The 21,138-nt window shown below is 36.7% G+C and overlaps 1 protein-coding gene across 1 annotated transcript in view; it reads left to right on the forward strand.

The window, feature by feature from the left end:
* The window catches only part of LOC121315611 (growth/differentiation factor 6-A-like), a 4,322-nt gene extending 641 nt beyond the window's left edge, over positions 1–3,681 (forward strand). Inside the window, exon 2 of the mRNA XM_041249852.1 lies at positions 2,713–3,681. Within this exon, the coding sequence (XP_041105786.1) occupies positions 2,713–3,635 (923 nt within the window). The 3' untranslated portion in view covers positions 3,636–3,681. The remainder of the gene's footprint in view (positions 1–2,712) is intronic.
* Positions 3,682–21,138: the final 17,457 nt, after the last annotated feature.

The raw sequence follows: 21,138 nt of genomic DNA on the forward strand, positions 1-21,138 counted from the left end.
AACTTTTTTTTTTTTTTTTTTTTTTTTTTTTTTTTTTTTCTGCACCAAACTAAATGCAGTACAACCCTTTTACTAAAACCTCAGCTTGTGGCTTTCTTTCTAACGTCACTTGTGTTTTGTGATGGTTTGTCTTTTTGTGTCACCTGGATTTAATTAATATTTTATTAAAATTATTAAAGTGAAACAGCTTTAGCAAAACGACACATTTTGGAAGCAAATGCAATGTATTACAAGTTAAATGAAGGCTATACACAAAAGAAGATGACAGAACTCAATATACAATAGTTGTACTTTATTAAACGCTTGTAGATTCTATAGCATGGAGTAGGTTAACGCATTTACAGTGCATTCTGTACTTTAATGCATTATATATGCACAACCATTCACTGCACTAATTCACTTTCTAATAAACGATTAATTTGGATATTAAAATCTTTGTTTTCTATTTTGGAACAATGGGGCAATGGTTCGTGTAAAATCTAAGTTGAACTGTTTTAATCTTGCAATGTATTTTAGCACCTTTTTCAGTTAAAACAAAATCTGTCTAAATACTGTATTGCAGGTTGCATTGATATATTTTAGAAATGCACCGAAAGACTTAAAATTGTTTGAATGTTTCAAACGAATTCGTAAGTCTATATTAGCTCGTATTTCCAACATCTGTGATAAATAAAAGTCATCAGTCGCACGTAATAGTTTAACTCTTAGGCAGGTTACATTCCCTTTAACCAGGTGTTGCTTATAAAGAGAAATGCAAGAGTAATGTAAAACTGATAAATATATCACATATAGTGTATTTATTTCAACATCTGTACTGTTCACTGCCTATGTCCACCAATACATTGATACATTGCATATTTTCAACACCAGTGGATTTGATCACATTTCAAAGAACACGTATTTGTACACAACCAGTTCCTTCTCTCTCCTACATAAACAAATTCATGTAAAACTACAGACATTTAAACATTTACTTGTTTTGAGACAATGGTTTGCGTAAAATATCAGTCTCCGCGTTCCGTATCTTATGTACGTTTATAGACGTGTACACAGCATGCACTTTACCATTTTTAAATATTTTGAAAATAATTAAATTATTTGTGTTTTGTAGTTTGTCATATTTGTAACAAATGTAATTCTTAAACTAAATGGGTTGTTAATTAAATGACAATCGTCAATTAAATGACAAGGCTTTAAATATCATTTTAGTCTCAGGACCTGGTGCGAATTTTCAAAGGTATTGTTGGACGATATTAATACAAAGTATGGAAATATTATGCCATAATAAAATTGTATTCAAATTGAATAATAATAATAATAATAATAATAATAAATAATAATAATAATAATAATAATAATAATAATAATAATAATAATAATAATAATACTTTTTTATATAATCCCACAGTGCACACATATAAAATATAGTTTAAATATACTTTAAAATTCACAACTGTTATATTACTTATTATGTAAAATGCAAGATCTGTGTTTTATGGATGTCTTTTATAACATTTTAAAATTTCATTTATTGCATGATCTTACAAAACGGTCTAGACAGAATGGGTTTGTGTTACTACTACTACTACTACTTATAATAATAATAATAATAATAATAATAATAATAATAATAATAATAATAATAATAATAATAATAATAATAATAATAATAACTAACATCTGTTTCCCCCCAAATTTGTTTTCTTTTTTAAAAATTATATCTTGAACTGGAAGACGATAAAACGACATTCTAAATGACCTCAGTCATGACGAGGACCCCCAGAGCCTTTTTGCCTAAGTTGCTTAATGGGGGTTTAACCTGAGATATTGTGGGCAGTAACGCACTTGTACCTTTAAAATTGTTCCGTTGTGTTTGTCTTCTGTGTATGTTTCCATAATAAACCAAATAAACAAATGTCTCGGGGGGAAAGTAATGTACAATATCCGTTTATTTATGCAACCAGGGTGAATCTAGAAACAAAATGAAAAAAAAAAAAGTTTATGAAAAAAATGTACACTGGACATTTTATAATTATAGCAAATCATTCAAGGGTTTATAATGTGCATAACTTGTGTCCTCTTCTTGCTACCTTCAGTGCATTTTAATGGATTAATTAATACCGCAAAGGTAGCTCTGCTCAACCCTACAGCATAGCCTGTACTATCTGGCGGGAAACCAAAATCCCTCAGATATGTACTGATCATTTTATAACAAGCGGAGAGTTCAGACAAGGTGTTTAAATTAAAACCATACAGGGTTTCACTCATTTGATAAAAGTAACGCTATGTTCTCTTAAAAATAAATAAATACACTTTAAAAAATGTTCCAACGTTACTAGGCTATCCTATGCATTCTGTCTATACATTACACTGTCAAACAAAATGTCTACTAGTGTTGAGGTTTTTTTTTTTTTTTTTTTTTTTTTTTTTAATTAACATAACATTCTGGAGGTTGAATTGATAACCCATAAAAAAAAAAAAAAAAAAAAAAAAAAAAAAAAGAAGTAGAATGGAATGGGCTTTTCATCTTCATAGGATTTGGTTACCTTACAAACATTTACACTTAAAATGTTCAATACTTACAATAGAGCAACTCCATTGACTTTCATAAAATGCTTATTTGTAATTTGACTTGATTTAGACATTGGCTATTCCTTGTGGTTTTTTTGAATTATTATTATTGTTATTTATGTATTTTTTTTCTATATACAGATAAACCTTCCACTGAGCTGGGCCAGAGGTATTTGTTTAATATGTCCACTTTATCTAAGCAAGATGAGTTAGTGGGAGCAGAGCTGCGGATTTTGAGGAAAACTCCCTCGAACCTACCTTCTTCTTTATCCAGAGGTGGGAATCTTTATCTCATCCTTCTATATTCTTGCCAGGAGGGAAATGACGGACAGCACTTGCTTGATTCTAGAACTATGGACATATTGGATATAGAATCCTCAAAATGGGAAGTGTTTGATGTTTGGGGGATCATGAGCGGCCAGAAACATGAGCTAGAGAATCTTTTGTGTTTCGACTTGGTTGTCGTTTCAGAATCTTCTAAGGAGCCATCCTACCCTCAGGATCTGGGGTTCAGCGGCCATGCATTGCAAACTCAAGAAAAGGCGCTGTTGGTGACTTTTACCCACACCAGAAAAAAAGAGAATCTTTTTAGGGAGATCAGAGATAAAGTGAAATCCATGGATAGGCTGGATTTCCTGGGTCCTCCAGATCCTGGCCAAGAATCCCACAGCAAGCATCGGCGGAGAAGAAGGGCAATCTCTACAAGGTCTGTTGGCAGTGGAGGGAGAGGCAACGGGAAAAGATCAAAAACACGCTGCAGTCGGAAACCTCTCCAAGTTAATTTCAAGGAGCTAGGCTGGGATGATTGGATTATAGCCCCTTTGGATTACGAGGCATACCATTGTGAGGGAATTTGCGATTTCCCATTGAGGTCTCACCTAGAACCTACAAACCATGCGATTATCCAAACCTTGATGAACTCCATGGACCCAGAATCAACGCCGCCTAGTTGCTGCATCCCATCCAAACTGAGCCCCATCAGTATTTTATACATAGACTCAGGGAACAACGTGGTGTACAAGCAATACGAGGACATGGTGGTCGAATCCTGTGGCTGCAGGTAGCAGTTTCAACATTAGGAGCACAACCTAAATAGGAACAGCTTTTGTGCATGGCTCACCAGTATTTGTGAAGGACAGGCACAGGAGTTTTGAGTCTGTATGTATTTGTAAATATGTGATATATATATATATATATATATATATATATATATATATATATATATATATATATATATATATATATATATATATATAGTGTGTCTGTGAACAAAACATCTCATAAAAAAATTCCACAGGGGGCTGTGGATGTGAACCATAGCTGTTTACAGCACACAGCCAAGAACTATAATATAATGAAATCATCAGAAGTAAAATATTATAGGCGTACAGCTGCTGGCCCAACAGCGAGCACCAAATCTAGAGTGCATTTAAACTTTATAAAGTGAAATACATATTTTGTTTTGCATGGACATCAGTAATTTAATAAAAAGCCATCCTATGAAGTAAAAAATCAATATACTTACAGCCTACTCAGTCAGCTGGATAACAGCATTTCGATCAGTATTCATGGGTACTTTAAATGAAAAAACACAGTCTGTTACAATGTGGAATTTAGTAATGGCCAAGATGGTTTATGTGGGCAGTCACCTGTGTATTAATTAACCATCCAGTTGTATGTCACTTGCAAATCACTTCAGAATACCATGCACATTAATGCTCAGTAATTCCCCACAGTGGTTGGAGAAGGCAGAAGAAGGGGGTCTTGTTTTGTCATGTTCCTCTGTTTTCACAGTACGACTTTAAATTCTGGTAACATTCCAAACTATTTGTGCAATATTGATAAGTAGCAATATTAATTTAAATGTCTATTACGATGACTAAACAATACATCGCAAATTTGAAGTATAAACTATTGTTCTTTTATTAACTATACTCTGTTAATGAGTATTAAAAAGTGATCTTATACACATTAATATATAGAACACCATTACATAATGTAAGAATAAGTCATGGATTTGAATATAAACAATAACAAGTAGTTGTCTTGCCCTCAGAAACCTATAAATATCTCCAATGTTTTGATTCAAATGCATGCTCCCTTGACTGGACTGTACATAACCAACTGTCAGAAAAGTTTTTTTTTTCACCTTATATCAGCTGAAAACCCTTACATCATAAAGACACATATTGTGCCAATGTTTTATCTCTTATTACTTTTTACCAAACTCATTGTCTTTGAAAAGTCAATGTAATGTAATTAAAACATATCTGTACATATACGTAAGTTTTGCATAAATTAGTATTATAAGGCATTTTCATATACAACACCACAGGTTCCATATAAATTCTGTACTACATTAAATTCTTGAAACACGTGGATAATTTCTCAGTGAAATAATAGCTACCTTTGGGGAGCCATGGCAAATGAATATGTCTGTACATGTTTAACTGTACAAGCACTTAGAGCTTTCCTAAAACTCTTGACCAGAAACTAAACTTTTTTTTTGTAGGGCATTTAGAGCATTCTGCAGGAGTTGACTGGGGATATGGAATGATTTATGGTCGCCTACTCTGTTTGAGGTGTCCTCAAAGCACCTCCTTTTTCACTGCCATATATTATACCCTCAGGCCTTTTTTACCTGTTACAATACCCACGTGTGTAAGGCAATACATTTGAGTCATAGAAAAGGGCCTTTTTCATTTGAAAGAGATCTCCGATGATTTGAATTTTCTCTTTAAATACCTGCATGCCTTAACCTCAAAGTGCATCTGGCAAAGGGAAAGGAACCTCTTTTATAAAGTATGTCAGCAAAAAAAATCAATGAACTCACGTACACTGAAAACCACTTTGAATCTGAAAGTGTTTCAGGATGAGTACCTTTCATTCTGTACCTTCTCTCAAATTAAGTGGCTTTTGTTCAGGCATTCCCACCAACTCTCACAAACATTTGTTCAGTGTTTTTTGAATGACTGAATGAGATTATATATTACACACACACACACACACACATACATACTGCTCCTATTACAAAATATAGGGCCATATTCATAAATAAATAAAAAAAAACATTCAGGAAACTTAGATGCCCATATAGCTTGTAAATAGTTTGTTTATATTCATCTTAAGGTGGTTTTATATGCAGTGACCCATACTTCCTTATCTTTTGGATCCTGTTTGCCATTTTGTCTTTATTAGCTGATTAACAGATCGGGGTATAAATATATTTAATCTTCAACCTCTGTTGTGTTGTTATGTTGGTAACATTTGTTTTCCTTTTTTTTTTTTGGGGGGGGGGGGGGGGGGGGGTTGGGGGGGGGGGGGGGGGTGTTGAAATATCTTTATATTTTGCAGTTGAACAAAGCTTAGTAAATATTTACTTTAGGAAACCAAAAAATCTGACATTGTTTGGATTAGGTCATCAAAACAAGTACATTTAACTTTCCTTCAAAAAGGTGATTAATTGGCAAGTTAGTTATTTAACATTGCCATTCTGCACTCATCTTATTTTAATCCATAGTGGCATTAATCATTAAAACATTGTCATGCTTTAGACAGTGTACTGTTGATCCATTTTGCAGATAAATCTCATGTCTTTATATTGATCTAAATATACAAATAAATAACCAAAAAAACATACCTCAATAAAAAAATAAATAAATAAATAAATAAATAAATAAATAAACAGATAGGATTCATTCAGAACCATGGCTAACCGTCCTATAGTCACACTTTTCCCAGTAAGTGCACTGCGCTGATGTGCTGGACAGTATGCACTGGTATGCACGTCCGTAGAACCAATGGATAGCTAACTTATCATAATCTCAGCTTTTATTTGAGGAAGTTTCTTAGCAGAGGTTTCTTAGCAGAAGTTTCAGGGTAGTTTGGCCAGTTTGTTTGATAGACTACCAGGGAGTAGGTACCTTACCTAATTTAAATACAACACACCCCTTCTCTGTACATTTTAGGAAGTTACCAGGAAGTTGTGCAAAGTTGAACTGATCGACTTGGGCGGAAGTTCAGTTAGTGGGAAGTTTGCAGTTGTCTCCAAAAACATACTTTGGTGCAGAGAAGTTTTTGATCGACTTGACCCCTAGGCCTACTAAACTGCACACTTAACATCATTTAACAAAGTCAAGTGGTATTTACCAATTTAACCACAAGAGGCTTTCTTGTTATTGAACTACAGACTGCCACTTCACATACAAAGAAAACAGGTAAAACACAGTATATACCTCGTGGGTGTAGGTATAATCCTTCAAATTAACATTCTTAGTTCTTAAAATAGGTTTTAAACTTTGTATCGGAGCCAAGTAAACTAATAGTGATTTACATTTCTAAAAACATATTCTGTCATATACTGTACATTATTTTCTGATAATGACGGTTACATTTCATATATTTTATAACAAGCTAAAACATAAAAAATAAACAGGATGAACTGTAGGTACTATCCAAAAAAAAAAAAGTTTTACAAAAACATTGCAGAATGTATATTACATAACATGGATTACACTGTGTAAATCCTCAGCTTGTTCAGTTTAGTGCATATTTACATTGTGTAAAGCTGGATTCTTCCTGTTTTACTGTCACTGGTATTTCTCAAATTGCAGTTGCTCATTCTCTCTTTATTTCCATTTATTTACTTAGCTGATTACCATGTGGAGCCCTGTGCAAAAAAAAAAAAAAAAAAAAAAAAAAAAATTACAATAACAAGCTTAGCAAAAGAAGATACTTCTCCATGTTGACATGTATTTGAAGAAAAAATACAGGCAAATTTCCTAGGACAAGTGGTGACATGTCATAATGGAAATTGCAACCATTGTTTGCTGAGTTGTGATTGGCTTCATTGTGGGGATGCAATTGGATCAGTGCAGTCCCCCTGCAGGGAATACCCAGATAGCAGTTGATGCTACCATAGCAACCAAGAACATTTTGGCCAATATTAACAGGTGCTAACAAACATGACTCAGTTGTGTTTGACAAGTGAAAGGATGTATGACTTGTTTAATTTATTTTTGTTAAAAATAAGCGTCACTTCCTGCATTTTTTTTTGTGTCTGTGTGGTTTGAATAGTCTGCTGGGAGTATACAAATCCCTTAATGGTTTCCAATCTGAAGAACTTCATTGCTTGGCATATTTTAAATGCTTTCTGCAATGCCTGTTACAGCTTTATTTATGTTTTTTTATTCGCACAGTTTCAGAAGGCTGTTACCTTATTATCTGCATTGAAAATATGCAAGTCTGAGTTAAACATTCCATGAACTAAGATACCACTACTGGGATTCATTCAATGAGAATGGACTTAACTTGGTTAAAATTACATCATAAACAAGTCAACCATTTGTCTGTTTTTTCTGTGAGCATGTACAGTAACACCAGCTAAAAAATGTACTATATAGCAAATTCACAAAAATTTAAAAGTTAAGGACACTTCACAGTAGAATACATATAATACTGCATTTCTGACCACATTGCAGTCTTAAGACATCTAAGCCTAGTAAGTATCACTCTGTTAAAGCAGCTACATAAGGAAACACTTTTGGGAGTTTGCAGACTTCAATATGGAAAACACATGAAACATGAGCTCACATGTATTTACATGTATATGTGCTCAAAAGGATAATACTCCCTTGCCTCTTTAGAGAGAAATGTTTAATTTAACTCAACACAACAGGCATTCAACAAATGATGTTTAAATACATTGTGAGCTACAGTGTGGGGAATGAGGTCTAGCCTGACAAAAAAAAATGAGAAAACAGACATCTTAGCCCTGGTGCCATGGGTGTGTTTTACTGTTCCTTTACAATGTTAGTATATTAGCGTTTTGGGACTGAAATAGCCAGTGCTGTACAGAGGAGAAGGTAATGTGTGACAGATAACTTATTTATGTAGAGCAATGCATCATCAAGACAGCACACAGATGCAAGTGTCTTAAAGGGTCCAGGTGCTAAGAGATGTTCTCCTATTTACAGCAAACATGTGAGGGAGGCCATGAGTATGTTATTAAAGACTGAATATTACAGTAGAGGAAAATAAATCACTAGGCTGTAACAGAACAAACAATCAAGAGCCAATCACGCACATTAAAGGTCTTAAGCACATTGTGGGAGGAAGCTGTTCCAGCTGTGCCAGTTTCAATTCCAAAGTCTGTTCCTTGCATATTTCATCTTTAAAGAAACTAACACAGGTAACAGTACATACAGTTCTCAAACCTGGGTTTCTAATTTATAATAATTTAATGTAAAGAAATCAAACCCTTGTTGCACACTTCATTGTGTTTATCTTAGTTTTCTTTAAAGGGACACAGTAATTTGTACTTTCGGTAAGGGAAGATGGAGAGATGTAACTAACAGTTACGCAGCTGGCAGTGTATGCATTCTCTGGTTTCTAAAGGACTGTACATACTGAATTGTAAATGAACTGCAAACAGCAATGTATTTTTTTTTTCTCTTGGAAATATGACATAGTATATATATTTGAAAATTAAACACAATTTGTATCCTTGCTATTAACCTTTTAAGTGTTTTTGTACAGATGAGTTTTATTAAATATGTTATTGATAATAAAACTTGCCATGTGTCTGTTTTAAGTAAGTTAATTTAATCAGTGTGCTTAGGTCTGTCTGAATCTGCCTTGGTGGCTAGAGGGATAGCTGCATTGGGGCTCTGTCCCATTCCTTTGCCTGATTTGAAGGCAAAATATAGTAACAGGTACAGTGGCACCGAAACGCCTTGAAACAGTTTATAAAAAGTTTATAAGAGTATTTTTGCTCCCAGGGGCAATTAATGCAATTTTGGGGTAAAATGAAAATGCACCAATAATATTGTTTTAAAATTATTGAGAAACAACTTGGGTGAGCTTGAGACTCATCTGTAAATAGTTTAATGATGTTTTCCCACAGGGATGATTTATTCTTTATTTACCCTGGAGTAAATAATGTTATGGATAATAAGAGGACAATGCAGTTAAGGCTATTTCCAGGAGCTGTGAGAATAGTTTTAGTAGCACTGTAGAAAACAAGCTGTATACTTTTGAATTAGCCAATGAATCTGTAATCTTGAATTTAAAGACAGACAGCGTGAATAGGTTAAAAGTTCTAGACTTTTTTTTGAGTTTAATAATTGAGCTTAAAGCCTTTTTAGTTTTTTGAACCCAATAAAATTAATGACTCTGACTTTTACAATTATGAATAGAAATAATTTGAATGTTGTGATCTGGAAAAAAACAAAACAAAAAACATATACTCCAAAGACCGACTGACTCAGTGTAGAGTTCTTGAACTTTTTTTTACTGCCTTCATTATTCTTTATGATTCTGCTAGAACATGGCTAACGCCTATTTAGCACATTCCTGTTTTTAAATCTCTGAAAGCAATACATATGTAGCAAGTTAGATCGTAATGCTTAATCAACATAAAATATGAAGAAAGAAAGAAAAGTCTATTCTTAAGGTCTTGGCCATGGGAACTTATATTTATTTCCAAACTTGGCCCAGGGTTCAGTCAGAAGCTTGGCTTGTCTCTGCAGGAACTGGTGGCAGAAATAACAAGAGTAGCTCTGAACTGGAACTCACTGAGAGAGCTGTCTTTGGATTTCCTGCCCTTAAGATGCCATGACTAGTCAAACAGCATAGGGGTTAGCAGAAATATGCTTGGTTTGTGGGTTCAATCATAAGGGGAATAGGCCAGTTTCCGATTGAAAAAAAAAGGGGACAGTTTGCCCACTCTGTCTCAACGATTGTGCTTAGAAAGAAAAGGGCATTACTGCCAGAAGTGTACGCCCAGTGTAAAATATTTCTAAGAAACCACACTGCCAAGCAGCCTGGAAACAGACAGATACGTTTCTGGATAACATACAGCATTGCAAACACCTGTAGCAGGAAGAAACAAAGCTATCAGCCAAACACAATATAAAGTTACTTGCCAACTGTGGAAATATATTCCCAGGGAATATTGAAGGGCACCCTCTGGCAGGTGCTATGGACAGATTGTGTGTTTCTTCTCAAAGATGGAAAGTATCCTCAATACTTGATGTGCCCTCTATAAACCAAGGTATTAATGCTAGATTCAGCACTCTGTGCTAAATGAATTTTCTATAGATATAAAATATAAAATATTAATAAAATGATCCTGAAGGAGGGATGGGGGACTCAGCATCTAGAACACATGTAGCAACAGTTGCTGATATGTGTGGCAATGCTACACATCATAGGCACCCTTGCTGTCGTTTCTCTATCCTAAATGATGCAGATGGTCTCAGTTGAGCATTGATCTAATTTTGCTGGTTATAATCATGAACTGATATGGTTTCAAATAGCCTTTGAGTCAGCCAAGATGTAATATGGAAATGTGACACAACTTACCACAAACTGAAAATTTGCTCTGATAATGTATGTGTGCTTCTTGGACAAGATCATCGTGTTCTACTCTGTTTCATAAAGCCCAAAAATATCAGTTTTGAGTTTAAAAGTTGATGAACCCTTCGGGCAGTAGTGCTGTTCACTCTTCTTATGAGAAGACACTTTTCCATGAAGTGGCACTGCCTGTAAAACGTCTGTCTGATGATTGTTTTCCCAATAAATTCTTTAATCAGTCAATTCTTTTTTATGTGCAGAGCTGGTTTCAGGCACCAAGCTGAACCTGCAGGTGAGTTTCCAACTGCCAACAGGAACAAATAAAAGTAAAAAGCCTTATAAGATAAACATCTGTTTATCATATAAGAGTTTGGAAGCTATTTCTTTCTAAAGAGCTGCCAACATCAGGGCTCAGCAGGGCTCTTAAAACAGTAGGAAACATTGAGCTTAGGCCAATATATTACCAAGAAAAAGGTAAAACACTAAAATGAAAAGTTCACAGTGAGTCAGTCCACTGTTAAATCTATTATTTCCAATACAAGTAAATGATAGAAAAGGAAAAAAAAAAGTGAGGTAATTCAGGGAAAGCAGTTAATAAAACTTTCCAGGATTTAAAGATTATTCATCTTAAGTATTTTAAGGCATCCTGCAACATGTACTGTATTTGTGGTACATCTAGATTTCCACTTACCTCCACAATACGCTGTTGAACCACTGGACCACCGCAGGAGTAAAATGGTTGTTCTTTATTATGTCAAACAACAAATCGTTAACAGAACAGTTTTTATACAAAGAAATATCAAAAACAAAAACACTTACACCCCTTAAAATATCAACAGTTTTCCCAGGGATACTATAATATCTCCACATGGCAGGTATTTATGTAAGTAATTTCAAAATGTCCCACACTGGTTAAGATGTAGATTAATTATGTCCACAAAATCATTATAGAGTCACTTGACATTTAATGGCTGCAGCGGGTCTCGTTCCTCAAAGGACAAAAGACAAAGTGGTCTTCACAATAATACAGGAACTTTGATTCGTCCATAAAAGTCCAACTGGCTCCTTGTCCAATACTTTGCACCCAGATCCCAGGCCCGCCTCCAGGGGGTGCTTCCTCCCTCCTTCCATGACTTTGATGTTGATTCTGGAGAAACAGTGAAAACAATCTGTCCTTTAAAGGGGAACTCTACTCAAAATAACAAGGCTCTCTAAATGCTTTGTATACATAACAAATGCTTCTCGCTGTGCCAGTTTTGTTAAAGTCAAGCTTTTGGCCAGTATTTCAATTTTTTGTCAGCTTTCTGGGTCAGCTGGAAATGCAGGCCGCTGCCATATTGGAACCTTTCTGGCGCCACTGTTACGTCACATCGTTGACCACCACCCACACCAGTGAACGCCGGCAGGGTGAATTGTGTCGGAATGCAAAGCGTTCGGGTGCAAAAATAACAAAAGGAAAAACAGTAACAAAAATTATTTTTGTGTGCCTAAGCCTTTAAAACCAAAAAAGGGTAGCCATAACAAAACAATGGCTACATAATATAGGAACGGGACATATACTAAGTAGAATACTGGGTGCGTTCACGGAGATCATTCTGCGCAGATTCTGTGCAGAATCTGACCAATTTAGCCAATGATCGTCTAAGAATGATCTCCATGAATGCAGCCATTGGCTAATGATCAGATTCTGCACGGAATGATTTCCATGAACACACCCACTATGTGTGACTATAGAACGAGTCAACGACAGGACATCATACAAAGCGTAACGGAAGAGCGCTCCAATACATTCAATGTAAATTTGTTTTAATCATTTTTATACAATATACTGCTCAAGGAGAGTCTGCAAATGCGTCAAAAGCTTTAGTTAACTCGTTTTTCTTTTGAAATGGTTAATTTGCTTTACAGTTCCCCTTTAATACTCTCCCCTCCCTGTCTTGCTCTGAGTGGGGCTAATTCACAAACTCTGCATTCGGCCCTTCCCTACAGGAGCATTAGTCTTCCGAACTGGCTACTGATACTTAACTCTAGTAGGTGAGAGCCTTCCTTATATGGGTGTCTGTAGGTGATACAGCAGTCCATTTTCACTGCAATCCTTCTTCTGGAACAGAGGGAAAGAGAAGGCAAGCCCTGGAGACAGACAAACTACAATGCATCAGCACTAGTAAAACAATAAAGATATCTTTCAGTCCAATAGTATACTTATTCCATTCACAGTCCCTATGTACTTGAGTCGTGTAGCAGTTAACAAACACTAGAACACTAGCATCCATCAGATGGGATGCTTAAGTAAACAACACAAGTTACACTCAAAGTCTGTTGTGAAACAGTATTCTTATAATCTCGACAATGCAAAGAGTACTTAATTTTCTTTTCTGTAATGTAGAGTCTTCACTGCATTTAGTTGTGCTGTTTTCTTTCCTTCTTTTTCTCTTCAATTTGTTTGTTGCTTAGGCTCCAGTATTGCTTCTCTTCCTTCCGCATCCAAAATGGCCCTAGTCCAGTTCCAGTGTGTTCCCCCTGTGTTCTCTCTCTTCCTGTTCTTTTAGTTCCAGTTATGTAGGGGAACTAACCAAGTGGCACTGATGACTTGCACCTGACAAAAACTAAGGTCCCTATCTCTTGTGACTGAGCCTGTGATAAAATAATTAAAAGGATAAAACACATACATAAACTCCTTGTTGGGGTCTTGCTTTGGGTATATAAAACACTTAGATTTAACTCCTTATTGGGGCCTCCCTTTGGATATACAAATAAATAAAACACACTGTAAAAAACACAATAATTAGTGCAACTAAAGCAGAGTACAATAAAACCACCAGTGAATAAAACAATTAAAACTTTGGTCACTTGTGACATAAATAAAGAAAAAAAATTAAAACTGGGGTGACATCCTCGGTCCTGCATAACGAAGGGTTAAACCCGTCAGGCCACGGAAGCCATTTCTCTTTTTGCATCGAACTAGTGAGGGCGATAGATACAACCTCACTGGCTGGTGGTCGTCTTATCTTTCAGGAAACTAGGGTGTGGCAGTGTTGCCCCGCCCCTGTGTGTATTTCTGTGTTGTATGTTGCGTGTAATGTGTTAATGTTGGTGTATTGTAATTGGTGCACGGATATAATATGGGTTATGCACACAAGTGTTTAAAATGTATATTTATATTTAGGCACAAGGATTGTAATAATATGCGAGCATGGGGAATTGCACTTCATTTATTCACATGCAGTTGTACTGAGACTCCAATTGAATGGTTGATTATGTTTTCACTCACTCTGGGTTGTGTGTTCGGTGAGAGAAGAATGGATGTGAACTCAACTGTAAATGCTGCACAACTGTGCTGTGTTTACTCTTTCTTTTCAACAGCCTACATCGCTTTCCAATTATAGTCTACTTTTCTAACCTTACAGCGTTCGCTGTTTTGTGTTTTCCTCTGCTATTGCAGCTAAAAAAAAAATTGAATTAAAGAAAAAGAGACGCGTGATCCTCCAAAGGAACCTGGCTCTGTCGTGCCCCGCTGTGGAGTTGACTCCTCTGGATTGTCTCGGCCTGCCATCTAGGTGTGCTTAAAAATTCAGTTCACCCGCATTGCCTTTTACCCTCACAGCTTTGCAGTTGTGTGTGTGTGTGTGTGTGTGTGTGTGTGTGTGTGTGTGTGTGTGTGAATAAGTTTTTTTCTCTTACTGCCTTGCAGTTTAAAAAATAAAAAATACAAGCATGATTCCTGCACCGGGACCCAGCTCTGCTGCACCCGGCTGTTGAGTTGAATCAGCTGGCTTTATTCAGCCCACTTACTCGGCACGCTTGGTGATAACAATAATAATAAAAAATTACAACTCACCCGTCTGACCTGTAGAGATTGCTTTTCTCCCATAGCTGAAATGCTGTGTGTGTAACTTTATATTTTTTTCCTATTACTGCCTTTGCAGTAAAAAAAACAAACAAAACAGTGCACTTTTTCTTCCTGTCTAACAGAAGCCAGCTTCCAGCAATAAAATTGCAGGGGAACTCCAGAAAACTTGAGAGCTGTTTCACACAGGCTCAATCCCAACAACTGGACAAGGGTGTCTAGCCTGGACTACATGCAGTCACACAACTAGGGCAATGGGTAGCCTACAGTGGAGTGGAGTACCATCTATAGGCAGAGAGCATCAAGGCACCGCGTGCACCTAGTGTACCCAGCACCGAGTGGACAGTGCGCACCACGTGCTCCGGGGCACTACGCACGGTGAGGCACTGAAGTAGCGTGCATACCGAGCATCAGGCACCTTATTCAATGTGTGCACCGAGCACCGCATGCGCAGAGTGTACTGAGCACTGAGGTACTAGACACCGTGCACACTGAGTACCACACTCCTTTAAATCAATACTGCACAGGCAGTCACTCACATATGACGGACAGTAAAATAAAGGCAGCCTGCAATGCAAGCAAGGCAGGCTGCTGAAGAAAGGAGAACAAGAGGATTTATTTTAGAGCCACTGATTCCACGAAAGCAGCAAGCCAGCTTTCAGCACGAATGCAGGGAAACTGCAGTCGACTAAGAAAAACTCTTAATTTTTATGCTCAGTCACTAAACACAGAGGTCTTACCTTATCGCCTTGAGAGGCAAAAAGAGAAATTGCTTCCGTGGCCTGATGGTTTAACCCTTCGGTAGGCAGGACCGATGATGTCACCCCAAGAAGGGGCCTATCGGCAGCTCTGATATAAAAAGCTCAGTGAATACCTACCAATAGGCAGGCATATCCCATACTTAGTGTCTGGTGGTTGTCTCTGAATTGAAAGGGAAATGTAGGTCTAACACCTTTGAATCAATTGACTAGATCTCCATAAAAAATTCACATAATACTTGCTACTACACTTGAAGAGTCCGATTCATCACTTCAACATTCTTCTCTTCCTGAACAGCTCTTCTGCTCCAGTAGTTGACAGTTTGGAACATATCATAACCTACAGTATATACTCTATATCCATGAAATTGCATTAAAAAAAAAAAAATCTTTAAATTCCATAAGTCTTTAAAATGAACTACTCTATATGAAAGTAAAATCTTAACCTTTATTTTTGTTGCCACACCATATTCCATCAGGCGTTTATTTTCTGGGAAGTTTTGGGAATTACTCCATTTCCTTATAAAATTTAGAAGACATAAAAAAAAAAATCACTTTTCTCTTGTGTTTTAAATCAGGGATAAAACAATTAAGAGGCTTTGTCATTCTTTTTGATGGGGCCAAGAAAGTGATTAAATAGGGATTGGTTTCTTCAATGAGATCCGCCTGGAAGAGCTCCTGCCGCCTAAGCCAGTGCTGCTAAAACTGCCAAACCGGATTACTCAGCACTGTAGCACTTCTTATTATTCTAAAACAATTACCAATACAGATCCCTTATCAAGTCTGTGTGTGAGACGAATGATGATTATGCCCATGTATTTTGACCTGAAGTCATTTAACACTGTCATCTAACTGGAAAGTGATTTTATAGAAACTGCAGCTGCTGGCAGCATTCTATTAGCTAGACAGACCTGATGGCCCATGTCCATGGAGCTTGAAGTGGCTTGCAGTGCACAGGTGTACAGGTGATGTAATGCATAACAGAAGTTTACGGTCCAAACAGATCTTTATTTTGTTTGTAATCAATAATAAATAAAACAAACAGTCAAACCATAAACCCAGTTGTTTTCAGTGTAATTTTCTGACCTTGTTCTGTTGTTCTTGGCAGGTCTCTTGCCCCTTTCAGAAATATAAATTGCACTTTTCTGGCAGAAATTAAATGACCCAGTATTTTAGTTATGCAGTAAAACTATACTATACTTACTGCCCCTACTGCTCTGGGGATAAGAAACAATGTGGTCTTGAAAAGTGAAAAGCAAAAGATGATAGCAAGCAAAAAAAGTTTTGATCTATAAAAATTTCAGTTCAGCTGAATGCATGCACTCAAATGGAGGCTTTATGAGTGCATTAAGTGCCACATTTAGCCTCCAGCGAGGAACAATGCTCTTCATAGGTGGCCAAAGCCGTCGAGCCCCATTCAAAAATTGTCCCGCCAGGAAGTGAGCTCCTGGTGAGACCAAGTCAGCTTTGACATAACAAGCCAAAATAGCTGCCAGATAGACCTCTGCCGTGGAGGGGGAACGTGTGAGGAGTGCTCTGGCATTCAGCAGGGTTTTAATGACCCTAATAGAAAGCCCCAGATAGCTCAAATGCAGCCTTTCAGGGGCCAGACCCAGAGTTGCAGGCTAGATGGGTTTGGATGCCATAAGGTCCCCTGTTCCTGACTGAGCAGGTCATGGCGCTTGGGCAGTGTCCACAGCTGTCCAGTTAAGAGTTGCATCAGGGTTGAAAACCAGTCTTCTGTGCCAATATGGGGGCTACTAGGAACACCTTGGCCTGGTCCTGTCTGATTGTCTTCAGACACAGTGGAAGGAGGGTGAGCATTGGGAAGGCATATAACAGTTGCCTTGGCCACTGGTGTGTCAAGGCATCTATATTCAGTGGGTCCCCAGCTCCTATTATAGAGAACCAGAGGGGACAGTGGGTTAATACTTTGGAGGCAGAGAGATCCTCTGTGACTCCACGGAATTGCAGGGGAAACTCCTTGTCAAGTCTGCCACCTAGTTTGTCACCCCGGGCAGATGTACTACTCGTAGTGAGAGGATGTTTTAGTGTGCCCAGGGCAAAAGCTTTCAACCACACAATAGAGACTGAGCGACCTGAGGTCACCTTGATGGTTGATGTAAGCCACCACTGTTGTGTTGTCTGTACAGGCAAGCACATATCTCCCTCGAACCTCCCTCGAACCTCCTGCAGAAAATTCTGCAAGGTCAGGGAAACTGCCTGCAGTGCGAACACATTTATGTGGAGACCCTGCCAAGGGGGGTTTCACACACCTTGCACACCTCGGCCATTTCACACAGTGCCCCAGTCCAGGCTGGATGGGTTCATGGTGACAACCTCTCTTCTGGTGACAGTGCCCAGCCATACACCGAGGTGTAGATGGTCCAGCTGTTTCCACTAAGAGAGTGCCGTTAGACAGTGATTTGAAACTGTCAATAGACAGTCACGGTTCAACACAACAATAAGTTTCTGGAACATCACTACTTTGAGTGCTCTGTTGAACTGAAAGATCTCCAAAGAGGCGGCTATTTTCTGCACTCTGCCGTCCGACAAAGTTAACTACTTGGCCCTGGAGTCCAAGCACACTCCTAGATGGGCTGTCTGAGAAGGCAAAAGCTGGCTCGTCGCCTGATTCACCGTAAGGCCAAACTGCTGAAGGTGGCCGGTGACGAGTTCTGTGTAGGCCTGTGCCTGTGCTGGAGACACAAATGAACCAGTCGTCCAGATAAATAAGCACTCTGATGTCTTTGAGTCTCAATAGGATAGGAATAGCTTCCACACACTTCAGCAATGCATGGGGAGCGAGAAAGTGGTCAAATGGCAAGACACAGAAATTTAATGGTGAACCGCAGGTACTTTCTGTGCACTGGTTTTATGGGGATGTGGAAACAAGCATCTTTGAGGCCCACCATGGCGAACAAGTCACCTGGCCTGATTGACCACAACAGCAGGTTGACCTGTCTGACATCGTGGATTGGTTTGAGGACAATATCCCGCTTGGGCACTAGGAAGTACCTGAGGTAGAACCTTTCCTCCAGTGCTGTTGATCATCAGCAGCAATAATGTTTACATTTACAGCTTTCATGAATATGGTTATTACAGCACAAAGGTTACTACATTTCTCACATGCTTTGAGAGTTTCGTATTTTATGTTTTCCCTGGATGTTACAAAGTTTTGTAAGCCAAGACTGATGAGCTAACATTTTGCACTGAAACATGTGTTCAAATTTAACTATCTTGAAGTCTTTGCCAGAAGCAACAAAACACTATCCGCTCTTCTGTGCGCCATCTTTTTACACACAACCATTTTTTTTTTTTTATTCCACAAGAAAAACGTACTTAAGAAAAAAGAACACAGAAAAAAAAGGTTAAAAATCAATTGGAAATTTTTGATGTAACATACAAGTGTAAATTTGATTAGATTTGATTCAAATGTCACACATAAATGGAAAGAATACGCAGAGTGAATGTTCCTCCTGGTACTATAACAGTAAATGATTTACTGTCACCATCAGTATTATTTACCATACTGTTCATTAAACAATTTTATCTATATGTTCCCAAAGATTACAACTGATTGAGAGCAGATGGCTTGTAACCCAGAAAAATAATGCCAAGCAGGATAACAAATACCTGTGAATATTTTCTTTAAGCTTCTGTGCTTTGCATTACATTTACGCCATTGAAAAGAAAAATATTATTTACTGTTACTGAAACAATTTCTTAAATAAAAGTTTAAATAAGTTTCAAATTGCATTGATAAAAAATATTTCACTGACAAAATGTTTTTAACTGAATGAATCAATATCAAAGGAGAGGTTTATATGTACAGCGAGGATTTCTTATGGTAATATAATGCTTTAGTGCTGAATTTTCTTCTGATCAAACCGGTTTTAAATGTAATATCTTATCATACTCCACCCAAGAAACATGTTTTTTGTATCCTAAGTGATCAAAGCTTTTTGCAGGGTGGATGTAAAAAGAACATCAATATTCTGTATATATAGTATATACCTTGAACTGTACAATACTCCCCCTCCCCAAGCTTGTGGTGCTGAAAGAACAGCTCCACATATAGAAGGGTGTGTTCTGATGCTAAAAAACAAAAACAGAACATAAAGCTACAAAATATAGATTTGTAACGATGAAGTGGTCTTATTGATAACTTAACTGAACAAAAAACTGACAAAAAATGAAAAATGTGCATTTTTTAATCTAACATGAAAATAACATGAAATACTGTACTACTATTATGGCCTCTTGTAAACTGCAATATCATTTTGAGCTTTCTTTGATTACATGGAAACTGTTAAATAAAATATTTAAATTATGTTTATAGAGTTTTAATATCATTTTTATTTTGTCCCTAAAATTCTAGGTGACGCAAAACTTTGTCATAGCTGCACGTCTTTAATTAGATGTACAAGAGAGAACAAAATAATACAGTTTTTTTTTCTCTCACTCTCACAAATATACCAATCATAAAGTCATATTTTTTTATTAGGTAGATAAAACAATTTGTGTAAATTTAAGTTTAGGCATATATATATATATATATATATATATTATATATATATATATATATATATATATATATATATATATATATATATAGCCCCCTCATCTTAGATGTAGAAATCTACCATTCACGGGGGAACGTGTCTGACTGATGAAAATTTTATGTCAGGTTTCTTTTTCTTTTTTTTTTTTTATGCTCAAGTACAATGGATTTCTCACATTAAGGAGTTGAACGTGGACTTTTATAGAGAAAAATGAAAAAAACAAATACAATGCTTTAAAACAGAATATCTTTTTTGTTGTTCTTTTTTGTAAATTTAAAACAAGTTAAACTCATTTAATCTTAATATACAGTGGTGTCAATGGCCTAGACTCCTACTCACATACCATAATGTCTCCAACAAACCACCCGAGTAAGTTCTTTAAGGACAATATTCATGTAGGCTTAACACTTAAAGTAATTTTTGCATTTTTATAAAAACTTATATGTGAGAATTCATACACTGTGTATTATGGCATGTATTTCACTGGGACAAAGGCAATGGTGTTTCAGTAAATGCCTGCTACATTGCCTTTCTGTAGTTACTATTAACAGAACAGGTTCACTCAATTCTTTTTAGCTAAAACTGTAAACTTGCCTTTCTTCCTTGTACTATCTATGGCGGGTGAATGCTGACTTACAGTAACCCTTCTTGAACTCAATTATTTTTACGTCAAAGTTTGTTTCTGTTCCCTTCAGATTAGCATTAAGGAGGTTTTACTATACATCATAATAACACAAAACATAATTTCTGTGATAGAGCTGACATTAGTCGTAAACTGTATTTATCACACATTTGGATATATTGCGATACTTGAATTTTTGTATATACCGGTACCTATAAAACATATACATACATTCAATACAAATATCCTCAATTTGAAGGATGTATTGGTATTTAACATTCACATGTTAGATATTGTCTTCCAGACATATAGATATATTGTTTTTGGAAATAATATATACTGTAGCATGTCATAACACCGGTTCATGCGTTTAAATAACTGTAAATACGCCTCCGTGTGTTGAAGAACTATTGGCTTTAT

This window comes from Polyodon spathula, chromosome 5, assembly GCF_017654505.1.
Source record: "Polyodon spathula isolate WHYD16114869_AA chromosome 5, ASM1765450v1, whole genome shotgun sequence".
Lineage (NCBI taxonomy): Eukaryota > Metazoa > Chordata > Actinopteri > Acipenseriformes > Polyodontidae > Polyodon > Polyodon spathula.